Raw genomic sequence first — 12,648 nt, 5'->3', positions numbered from 1 at the left:
CAATGAACAAGCAGAGTTGCTTCTAAAGAGAAAGAAGAAAAAGAACAATAGTTACAGATGTAATACAAAAGATTGCCATGTCCAAACAGATCAGGACAGGAAACGTAGAAAGAATCGAAGAGAACCGTTGGACGAAGCAAATTATTGAGTAGCAACCAAGAGCAAAAAATAAAACTAATTACGAATGGATGGAAAAAACAACAAACAGAAATGAATGGACATAAAATAAATGGATATAAGAGCTGTGGATAATGGTTATTTATATATATATATATATATATATATATATATATATATATATATATATATATATATATATATATATATATATATATATATCGGTGCATATTGCTAATGATTTATAATTAGTAATGGTCTAATGCCTTGAGTATTTCATACAGTTTAGCATTGTGTATACTGTATTTGGGAGACTAATTGCAGGGCTTTCTTATACAGCTGTTGGTTTAAAAATTTCTGTATTGTTATTTTGTTTTACCTATTGTTATTACTATTTGATTATTGCTATTCAATTCTATCTCGAAGTTATTTTTTGACAGAAATTTCTGTGAATCTACTGATCTACATGAAAACTATAGCAGGTTACATACATAAACAAAAATTCCCATGTCAAAAAATATTTTTGCGATAGAATTTAATATCATTAAGCAAATAGCAGTAAACAATGGGTGCAACGAATAAGCAATACCCAAAATTTTAAACCAAAAACTGCATAAGAAAACCCTGAAATTAGTCTTTTCACCAACAGAGAAAAAATCCAGTACATTTTCCTCGATTATATTATACAGGCAAGATATCAAAAAAATTACCAAACACATAAAAAAGAAAGAAATAACAACAGCTTTTGGAACAAATAATAACTTAAGCAAATATATTAAGAATAACAGAAGCCAAAAGAAAAAGCACTTAAACAGTGGTGTATACAAATTTACAGGTGACTGACCAAAAACTTACATAGGTTTAACTTGTAAAACCTTTAACAAATGTATAGCAGAACACAAAAAGGGCTTTCAACAATAGAAATATAGATTCTACGTACGTAATTCACCTTTTAGATTATAATCATTCTTTTAATAACCAATTTCAAATTCTCCATATTCAAAATAAAGGTCTTAAGGTCAACAATATTATCAGTAGCATCGATATGATGCTACAAATGATATTGTTGTATTTGAGATGTTGACGGTAAAACTAACGATCTGTTCTTCTTTGGATATATCGGTGTAGGGAATTTTGTCATAATGTCTTTATCTTCTTCATATGCCGAGCTCGATTATCGAGCGTTGGCTATCAAATTGGCTATAGTAATTTTGTTGACGGCACACAGTGTACGATTTGACTAATCTAGGTGGACAAAACTCTGAAACTCTCTTAAGTGATTCTAAATTACATTTTATGATAAAATCATAGTTAATTGTGGTAAATAAAAGGCATGACCAAATTTGAAATAGTTTTTATTGTTTTAATAGAAATTTTATATCTCTATCATGTCTAGAAAATTGTTTTAGTGGAAGTTTTCGCAACAACGATATATATGGATCAGATGATATTAATAAATATTTAATTAAGTCATAATTGCTTCGCTGTCTTGATATTTTTATTGTATGTCCCAGTCTGACTCTTCTTATTTCTTTATTTTTAGCCTCGGATGCTTCTTCAGATATTTGCCCTACCGGTATTAGTGAATTTTTGATTATGTCTGCTCCATGTACCAATATTTTGTGAACAGTCACAGGCATGTTATACCATGGGTACAAACTTAAATATAGTTTCCTAGTCTTTATACAGTAGTTCTGAAATTTAACAGGGTCAATCTCATAACCAGACGCAACAGCTGCAAGAATCGTCCCAAAATTGTGAATGAGCCCTTCATTAAGGTTGATGATGCGTGCTGTGGTCGTATAATTATAAAAAAATGCTCTTGCGGTATTCCCATCGTTACTGGTACCAAATCCTGGTTTTACTTTGTCGATAATGAGACCCACTTCTTTAAATTTTTTCTTGATTTCGTCTTTCCTTGTTTTAAACATTTCTTTTTTATTGTCTCCTCTTACTTGCCACTCACAAAAATCTTGACGATAACTAATATTTAAAAGGCATTCCATCATACGAATGTAAGCATGTAAGCTAGATATTCCAAACTGGTACATATTATCGTCTGGCTCTTTCGTTATTAATGCTGTATTCATTTCTTTAGATGTTGCCTTACAGATAAAACACCTTTGAGTTGATCTATTATCACTTAACACATTACACACTTTACCATCAATCATTGTCAGAATCATTTGATGCGTGACCGAGATGGTAACGCCTCGGACTTCTATAAGAGTTGGAACTAACTCTTGAATTTGACTTTCAATCGCTCTACATTCATCTTTTATCAGTGCTTCGCTTTCTTTCTTATTAATAAATTTGAGTACTCTACAGAATCTTGGTGATGATGGCCGAGGATTTTGCCATATGGTCTCTTGTAGATTGTTTACGAGTTTTATTGGAACTAATGAGATTATAAACATATATTCATCTGTGCTCTCTGGATCCTCAAACGGTTGCTTATATAAACTATGTCCTGATGAACCATCACACCCCCACTTATATATTAAAGAATAATTTTGCATGTTGGTGTCTAACCTTTCTCCTAGAATGTTCTTACATATTCTCTGTGCGGTATGATTAAGTAGAGCATCCAGTCTTACTTCCGCCGATATATCAGTCACTGTAATATTTTCAACTCGAGGATAACACTGCTCTTTTACCTTTGCTACGTAATCATAACATGGATACGCATTAAAACCTCTTTCTTTTGCCTCTTGTTGTACATTCTTTTAAGATTGGACAGTAAAATTGTTTGCTATAAAAAAGGCCAAAGCTTCTTCAGGTGTATAGGGTCTTTGTTTCATTTGGACATCTAAATTTTTTCTTGCTTTCTTATATGTGGAAGCACGTTTTGGTGAGGCTGACGATACTTCTTCCATCAACATAGCAGCATTACGTTTGCCACTCGCTCGGACACTTAATTGTGCAGCAAACGATAATTGGTCTTTACTGTAGTCGCTAAGTAAATGTTGAATTTTCCTCTTTTTTGTCTTTTTGGAGCTATCCATAAAAGTTTTTTGAGGTCTACCACCACTAGTACTTGGTTTTGGAGATTGATTTGCTAATATCAGCATATCGAAAGTTAAATCATTATTTAACCATTGTTCGTATTCACTTAAAAACAAGTCCAGTCGTCTTTGCTTCTGAACCCATTTGACTCGAATTTTTTCGCATTCATTTTTTAAGAACACCTTTAACTGCTTCTCTTGTTCTTGATCAATATCCAGATCATCAAAACTCATCTTCACAAAGTTGATTACTGCATTTAATCGACCATTAGCCGGTATAGAACGCCAAAATTCAAATAATAATTTCCGCTTCATTTGGGCACCTGTAAACACAAACATAAAATATGTTAAAAAACGCAAGAAATATTAATTATACAATGTATTATGAAAGTGTACATAGGCGCCCATACCTATGAGCAGGGGAGACCATGGACCCCTTCTAGCTTTTCGGATGCTTTAAACTATATGGTTATCCAAAGTTTACAAAATATAATGTGAAACATCTTTACGTGTAGCCCCCTCTTAAATTTTTAATATGGGCGCCCGTGAACGTGTACGAAATAGAAAGTAGTTTAAGACAATAAGTACATACAGCTTTACTACACTTGACAACATAGCATATCTAAATGAAAGATACGTATGGCAAATGAATAAATAATTTTGATGACCTCTTTTGTATTGAGTATTAAGACAAGTATAGTATTTAAAAATACATATCTGTTTATATTTTATTTACTAAATATGTTAAAAATCGCAAAAAACAGTAATTATATTATGAAAGTGTACTAAATAGAGAGTACTTTAAGATCATACCTACAGCTTTACTACACTTGACAACATAATATATATCTAAATGAATGTTACGTATGACAAATGAATAAAAAAAATTGATGACCTATTTTGTATTGGGTATTATATATTTTCAAATGCATATTTGTTTATATCTGGTTCATTAAGTAAATGCATAATTACCTGTAGATGTCGAATCCATCATAAAAAAGCACTTAAAATTGCACTGAAAACCAAGACACGTGTACACAAGTTAGCGTTAACGGTCATACTGAGCGGCCGATCGTCTACCTGAAAAAGGTGCAGGTAGTTTCGGCCATTGTTTCTAAAAGATCTGCAATCTGCTGGGGTCTTTGTTTTGTAAACTCGGTTCGCTATTCCCAGTCCTAACTGTCCAGTGAATTTAGTAATTATTTTTTTTACGAAGTTAGTTACTTTTTGACAGACTAAAAGTGGCTGGAAATTACTATACAACCAAGCACACGTACTCATAGCCAATATTAATAGTAAACAAACTAAATAGTAAATAAAATAGAACTTTGCGAATTACTGACAATAAATATTTATTTATCTGCACCATATAATAAATATTTATGTTAAATTATAACAACTAAAATATATTTTTTAAAATATATACTTCCTAAAATTTGATGTGTTTAGTATACACTTCCACTATTTAGAATAATTCTTCTTTTTTTAAACAAAGTAGTATGCAATGGTAGGATACTTTAGCTATTAATACTGAGAAGTAGGAATTGTTGTGTTGTAGGTTTCCGACAATGAATCTGTCAAAATATGCCCGAGTTAAGCGAATGGAGTTTATCATCAGTTAAAGTATGTATTTAAAAGTGAAATGGAAGTGATTAAACGTAGTTTTAACAATAAAATTTAAATACCTTTTGTCCACTTAGATTAGTCAAATCGTACACTGTGCGGCAGCTCGAAAAAGAGATGCAGAGGATCTGTTAAACCAATCTCTTAGGTTTCTAAGCCATGACGTTCTTCTTCGACCTGGCCCTCTTCTACCTAAATGGAGTATATTATATCTCTCTGGCTGGCGCATAACATGGCTAAAATATTCAATGTCTTTATAAGTCTTTCAAATATCTGTACCGAGGGAGTTCTGGACGTTGCTTCTTTTTATATAAGTTTAAGCTGGTAAGGACAGTAGGTAGCTATTTGAACCACGGAGAATTCTGGACTTTATAACAGGAGTTGTGAGTATTAGGTTTGTATATTTTAGCAAAATTTTTAAAATTTGTGAGAACAAATATGGTTGAGGGTGACTACTATCTAAAACAGAGTGGGTTGTAATAATTATATTAGTTACTGGGTTTCTGGAATAGCAGAAATTCTGAAAAAATAAATCGGTAGTAAACGTTGCCTTTTTATAAAAAGTGTGGGTTCTGAAGATGACATAAAGATTTTCAAAAGAACTTGATTAAAACGCGCCAACACTAATGCGTCAAAAAGTATTGTGAATTGTATTCAGGCTATTGGGGTGAAAGTTGGAAGCAGATAAGTAGATACATGCTTATAAGCAAAAATAGGATACCACCTGGTCAATTACTAGTTAACCAACAACCTATAACTCAAATCACCAACTTTTGTTATCTGGGTGCAAACTTAAATGAGTCGCGTGGGACTAATCGACGGACAGTCATGGCGGGCAGTCATGGACCTTAACTTAAGCATCACTGAAGATACTCGAAGCATTTGAGATGTAGTGCTATAGACGCATGTTGAGGATTTCTTGGATAGACAGAGTTACCAACGAAGAAGTACTACATAGAATGGGTAAAGAGCGCGAACTAGTCATAACCATAAAACATCGCAAACTAGAATACCTGGGCCATATAATGCGCAATGAACAACGATACAACCTACTTCGGACTATACTTCAAGGTAAAGTGCATGGGAAAAGAGGTCCAGGACGAAGAAGAATATCCTGGCTGCATAACTTACGAAAATGGTTTAACTTAACCACTACCGGACTTTTCAGGGCAGCAGTCAACAAAGTCAGAATAGCCATGTTAGTGTCCAACATCCGTAACGGATAGGCACCATAAGAAGAAAAAGATATGTAGAGAATGCTTCTGTAATCAAACGAGCGTATCAAGGGTATGTTAATTTTTAAGAGGACTTCCTCTTTTACCTTCCATTTATGGTGAGCTAAAGTTTTAAAGATATTGATTCTATTTGTGCAGTTTGTTTTTGTGTTTTCTATCTTATCTCTGCATCTAAGTCATTTATCGAATATTTCGTCCAATAATTTGTGTTTATCAACCACTTAAAGAAAAGATCCATTTAGTTAAAGTAGAGGAGGGTAAGTGTGATCTTCTAGATCATTGATGATTTTTTAAATAAAAATTTGACTTCAATTTTAGCGGACTAGTTATAAACATTGTTAAGAGTATTTTGGAATAAAGAGTATTTTTGCTTATTGTAACTTTACGGTGAAAGTTACAAACAAGATTATTTGCGTATATTAAGTATTTTAATGGAGGAAGCACAAAAATGTCTATATCATTATTGCTAATAAAAAACGTGTAGGGCTCAAAACTGAATTTTTCGGTACTCCATTTTGTAAGATGTATATATAGAAGATGTTTTCTCATTTGCAATCACTTTAAATGACCTCTCTTGTAAGAAACTGTCTATAAAGGTGAGAATATTACCCGCAAAACTGAGTTTCTTAAGCTTTTTAATGATAACAGGTCCATTTGCCACATCGGAGGCACTTTCTTCATCTAAAGCAACTACAAGGACATCATTCTTGTTTGTTATAGCTTGGGTTATTTGTGTTTGAAAAAGTACCTGGTTATCCATGTTACTTTGATTGGGTCTAAATTTCACATGTGCTGCATCAATCAGATTGTATTATTTAAGAAACCAAAGTAAACATTTATTTATCATCTGTTCTAGTAATTTACACATTGTTCATGTTACTAACATTGGTCTGTAAGCAATGGGAGCGTTAGAAGATCAGTCATTTTTTCTGATCAGTATGGTAAGCGACTGCCCTCAAAGACTTGAAAAGCTGTGGCTGAACCATATTTCATTGCAGACCACAAGCAGCTTCCACAGGGTTGCTGTCTACAGATGTTTAAGACGGGATGTCAACAGGACCTGCAAATGAGGTTTTCATTGATGAAATTGCCAAACTTACCTTTTCTTTTGTGAATGGCAAGGTTTATTGGATTGGTTTGAATAGCGATAGGTGGTGAGTGGTTTGTGGAGTACGAAATGAAGAGTTCAATATCTAAGAATTTTAACTTTAATACTTTGTGACAACTTAAAAATTTTATGAAATAACCTCACAATTAACCTTGTGAGTTAATATTGCCTATTTTTTACAAATTGTCTTATATTAATTTAATAGAACATACTGTAAAAATAATTTTAAAATAATAGTAGCCTATTCTGAAGAAGCAAACAAATTTTACGAAAGCTAGATATTATTCAGAGATTCTCTGAGCCTCAATAAACTAATGATTGCTTTATGAACAACACAGTAAAACTTTGTTTATATATTATTTAGATTTTTTTTGTACAAAACCGATTATAATAAATTTATGATTAAAAAAAAATTTCTATAAAGACTTACAGTTTAAGAAATTATTTGAAACAATGAAAATTTAATATATATATATATATATATATATATATATATATATATATATATATATATATATATATATATATATATATATATATATATATATATATATATATATATATTAATAAAATAATTAAAATATAAACTGACACCTTTCAGAAATAGCTGTTTATTTTACAACGATATTTATATGAATATAAATTTTTTATAAATATTTATTTTTAAACCGTTAATTAAATTTTGTTTCCAACTTTTTTTCATATTAAATGAAAATATGGCTGGCTGAGCAAACAAAGCAAATGCAAACAAAAAATCTTTTGGAATATTATTATCGTTTCGAATTACGGTATATTTAATTTTATTTTTGTTCAGAAAAACCGTGTAAAGTACTTTTTATGATTCAAAAAATATGCACGTGGATTTAACTCGCAGTTCAAATAAAACCTAAAGCACCATAGAGCTCTTCAGCCTAATGTTGTGTGAAAAATACGATTCAAAGATTGAAATACAATTTTATATGTAAAAGAAGAGACAAGTAGATATTTAGTCGCTCGCGAATACGACAAAAGAGAGACAGGATTCGTGTTCTTTTAAAAAAACCCCGTTGCATTTCCATCTCATTCATGCAAAATCATGAAACGGTTCTGTGTGATATAACCACAAGCGTGGTAGCTAGAGCGCTTTTAAGGATTTATATATTTTTTTATTTACTTGTTACACAAAAATCCATTAAAATTTTTTTTTATGTTAAGGATAATATTTAACTATAATTTTATGTTGACCAATTTTATAATTTTCATTAGTTAACATATTCAGAAGCTTTCCGGCTGAGAGATTTTAAGATAGATATTAACTAACACGGTTTTACGTCTCTGTAAAATATTAAAAGCAACTTTTGGTTATCCTAATTCTGAACATTTAGTATTATTTTGTAAAAAGTTATTAAGTTATTTTGTAAAAGATTTACCAAACAACAAGAAATTATCTCTAAGATAACTCTAAGGTGGCGTTCATACTCGAGCGATAAAAGATAAGCGATATATCGTAAACGATATGCGATACGCAATACGCACAAACAGATACTTAAAATGTAAATTAATAGAGACGATAAAAAAGTTTACTTCCGCGCGATTGCACAACATGCACAAGTGATATATCTTTTGAAGTGCTACGTGTCGGTCGCCCTCGCGATTTATTTCACACGAAATTTTCAGCTGTTAACATGTCGGCAAGAAAACAAAAGAGTTCTGTGATAATTTTCATTAATTTAGTGAAAGCTCTGCAGTGCATCTGGAACTATTCCCTTTCTGCTTACAGTAAGACAGATATGACAAGCAAAGCATGGAAAGAAATTGAATCAGAAATAAAAGTTACAGATAAATACATTGTTTATTTATTTATTTAATATTTATTCGGTAAAACAACCCCTATTTAAATTGTTAACTCATAGTGTAAATATTTATATACAGATTTAAAAAATTCATCGTACCTACTAAATAACTGGTCTTGTAAACCGACACATTTCCACTGTGTAGGTATTGCAGCAACTGGTTTTAAAAAGTATTCACCTAGTTTATTTCGTAAGCGGTTTGCTGCATTCAAATTGCTGTTTTCACTAAACGTACTGTTATCTGTAATAGTAACAGCATTACTTGTGTTAGTGTAAATTGGTTGGTCAGATAGACAAAATTTTGACGTTAGTATTCCAAAACTACATTCCACACTTTTTCTATCTCTTAAAAGTCGAAAATTAACTATTCTTTTGGCATCATATAATACTCTTTTTGGGAAGGGTTTCATTATATTATTATGGAGAGAAAATGCTTTATTTTCCACAAAGTAGAATAGAAAAGTATTGTCATTTGCCTTTCATGACAATGGAGTTGCTTTTGGTATGTTCAATTTGTTATTATGCAATAATTTGCCAATTATTTTTAATTTGCGAAACACAGCACCATTACTATTCCGTGCACAGTCATTGATATCTATTGCAGTGATTATTTGATCTGCGTCAGATAAAGCCATAAGATTAATTGAAAAGAACCCATTATAACCCTTTATATATTATGACGACCTTGTATTAGGAGGACACTGAATGCGAAATTGTTTTTTGTCAAGAGAATCAATGCAGTTAGGTAAATTCCATAACTCATATTAATGTTTTGATATTTGCTTTCAAGTTTCCTCCATTGGTTGAGCCCTATACTGTGGTTGTAAGTGGGACCATATTGCATCACAGGTCGAATGAACAAGGTAACTGACGGTTGATTTACCACTGTAATTCATATCTACTTACATTATAGAAATCAGGAGTTTTTTATCTAAAGAAATAGCTGAAATGTGTATCTTTTTTTTTAAGATTTCTTTACACTAAGCTTTTCAGAAAATAAAAATTTTTAGGTTTCATTCGATTAAATTCTTTGAACTTTGATTCGTGTTGAGACAGCTCTCTAAAAACAACAGTCGAACTATGATAAGTATTTTCTTTTTCTTCTCATTTTACGCCTAAACCAATAAGCAACTACAACTTTTTCCTCTCTTAAGCTCATAATTGTAACTGAAGAGTATGGTGCTTCCACCATCATTGAACTGTCGCAGCGATTTATCGTCCGTTCTCTTTGAATTTTCCCAGCAATTTATTGGGCGAACCTTTCCGCCTTAGAGTGAATTGGGTGAATATTTTAAAGAATTGTTTAATCACCAATTGTTTAATCACCTTTAGTAATGTTTGGTGTATAAAAAGAGAGTAAGTATATACACAGAGTGCACCTAACCTTTGGCTTTCTTTTATAACAGCCAAATTTTGAACTAAACATAAAAATAAAAAAATACCAACTCACCAGATAGTGTAAAACAGATCCCATAAATTAAAATCGGAGACAGGAGGATCCCGAATTTTGAGTGGTCATTATCGTTATTCTTTAAGTGGAAACACTTGTTGGTGCATTCCAGCATTCGAGAATTGACGCGTTGTTGCATTGTGTATAATATTGAATTCCTATACTTTATCCGTAAAATAGTTTCGATCCGTAAAATAGTTTTTTAATTTTATTTCTATACTTTACTATAGGAAAAATTCATTTTATGGCCGCCATTTTTAAACCGGTTCGAATTTTTTAAATTTTAAACCTTAGGGGGAATCTACTCAACAATCTGTTTAATTATTTGAAAAACTATTCTCCTATCTATCACCGTTTAGGAGGAGTATTGCGCACAAGAAAAGAGCTTAGCCTTTTAGTATATAAGATACATCAATCATATAAACTTATTAAATTTTAAACAGCAACAAATTAAAAAAAACATGAAAAATGTTTTAATTTATAATAATAAATAGTTTGAAGCAGTCTTCAAGACAAAGACAAGGTTTATCGAAGCACAAAAATGGAGAGTTTTTACGTATATTATTTTTATAGCATACTTTACATCTTCTCCTCATTTGTCTTCCCTTTTGATCAGAATGGTATTCTCCGGAATTTAAGTAGTAGAACTCTGAAGATTATTTTTGTTACATCGGCAGGTTTTTTCTCAACGTTTGATAGTAAATGGAAACTGTTTAGTTATATCGTTCATAATATAAATGCCAAGTTTTTTGTACCATCTAATCGTTTTCCGGACACTGACATAATAGGACAACATCTGATCTTTGCGATCAATCCCTGACATGTATTTGTTATACTTCACAATAGCATTTAGCTTTTCGATCATCTGTCTTCTGTTGTTCTGTAGACTAATCATTTCACCGCTAAATTCAATAGAAATAAAATTTATTTCTCTCTTGTCGCGTCACTTTCCTATTGCGACTCCGTCAGCATATTTAGTTGTAACTCCGGCTTTAGTCAATTTCTGTTTAATTTTAACGTTCCTGTTACGTAAGTTTTATTTTATCAGAAGTTCTTTACTGAGATAAAGGCTGTGGTAATAATCGTTCATTAATTCTGCTCCACTATCTATTCCTAATGTTAATGTAAATCGATCTGGTTCAGTTAACACATACAGTTTTATTCTAAATTTATGTCCGCTTGTTCTTGATATATTGTCTAAATGTTAAGCGCCCTCGCCAAAGAACCATTAACTCGTCTAAGGAAAGCTGTTTATTTGGATAATAAATTTGGTCAATTCGTTCGTTAAAAAAATCTTGTAGCCACCATATCTTGGTGTTGGCGAAAAATGCAAACATCTTAAGATTGTAAGAAAACGATTCTTACTCATAGACTGTCTAAAACATAGAAGATTGTATAAGTTATCTATTTTCTATTTGAAACCAGAACTGTAAATATCTTTTAAAAATATCTAACAATAAAAAACACAACAATTCTTGAAGGCTTAATCTATACTGAATCAAATATGTCATATGGTGCACTTGACCCAAGAGTTGAGTCATCGGCCTGTAAGTAGAAACCGTTATGACTCAACTCTTGAGTCATCGGCAGTCAACAAGTTAAAGATAAATTTCGTTAATTAAACCAACTTTGACCTTCACTCAATTTTCAACATATTGTTAATTATGATGCTATGCAAATCAAATTTATGTAACCTAATTTCTTCGATAAATTTCTCATTTAAGAAATTTGCTGTAAGAAGGATGCAGCTCCATATTTGGTAATTGTTGGGAAATTGAAAAAACTGTTTTTTAATAAAAGTTTTTATTTTAATCCGAAAGACATAATATCAATCAATCACAAACAGATTTAGTCAATACTTGAGACTATTTTCAAGTAGATAATTTTTGAAAAAATAAGAAAAAAAGTTCGACCTGCATCTTTTTTGCACCAAACACGTGAAATAATGCTTCTTTACCATCATTTTTGAGAAAAAAAAACAAATTCCCAACAAAAACTCTTTTATTCGGTTACAACAATCAAACGGCTATGGTTTGCCTACTACACAAATACAAAAAAAATCTATAAAATGGAAAAAGTTGGTGTCAAAAAAATAGCATTGAGAAGAAAAAATAAAACATTAAGCACACGGGCAAACACATCCTTCATGTGTTGCCAACTACATTACATCTGCATATTTGGCTTTTTTGATAGGTATATGATTGCAGAGTAAATTGAGAAGTCGCTGTCAAGGTTTCTCAAGATTTGGAATAAGTGAAAATTCGGAAGGCCAGTAGAG

The 12,648-nt window shown here is 31.4% G+C and overlaps 1 protein-coding gene across 1 annotated transcript; it reads right to left on the bottom strand.

Annotated features, from left to right (window-relative positions):
- Positions 1-2,843: 2,843 nt before the first annotated feature.
- Positions 2,844-4,264, bottom strand: LOC140436806 (uncharacterized). Its single transcript, XM_072525914.1, has 2 exons — positions 4,095-4,264; positions 2,844-3,445 (listed from the first exon to the last, which is right to left on the bottom strand). Exons 1-2 carry the CDS (start codon positions 4,114-4,116, stop codon positions 2,844-2,846), a joined length of 624 nt encoding a protein of 207 aa, XP_072382015.1. The 5' UTR covers positions 4,117-4,264.
- Between the last annotated feature and the right edge of the window lie 8,384 nt (positions 4,265-12,648).

The sequence above is a fragment of the Diabrotica undecimpunctata genome, chromosome 1 (assembly GCF_040954645.1).
Source record: "Diabrotica undecimpunctata isolate CICGRU chromosome 1, icDiaUnde3, whole genome shotgun sequence".
Taxonomy (NCBI): Eukaryota; Metazoa; Arthropoda; class Insecta; order Coleoptera; family Chrysomelidae; genus Diabrotica; species Diabrotica undecimpunctata.
The sequence above is the reverse complement of the archived record's forward strand: the minus strand, read 5'-3'. Positions and strand labels throughout refer to the sequence as shown.

What these genes read in the sequence shown, in the direction of transcription:
- LOC140436806 (XM_072525914.1), bottom strand. Translation starts at nt 4,116, where the DNA reads ATGATGGATTCGACATCTACAG. An exon ending in GATGGATTCGACATCTACAG is followed by an intron (nt 3,446 to 4,094) that starts GTAATTATGCAT and finishes TTGTGTTTACAG; the next exon opens with GTGCCCAAATGAAGCGGAAA.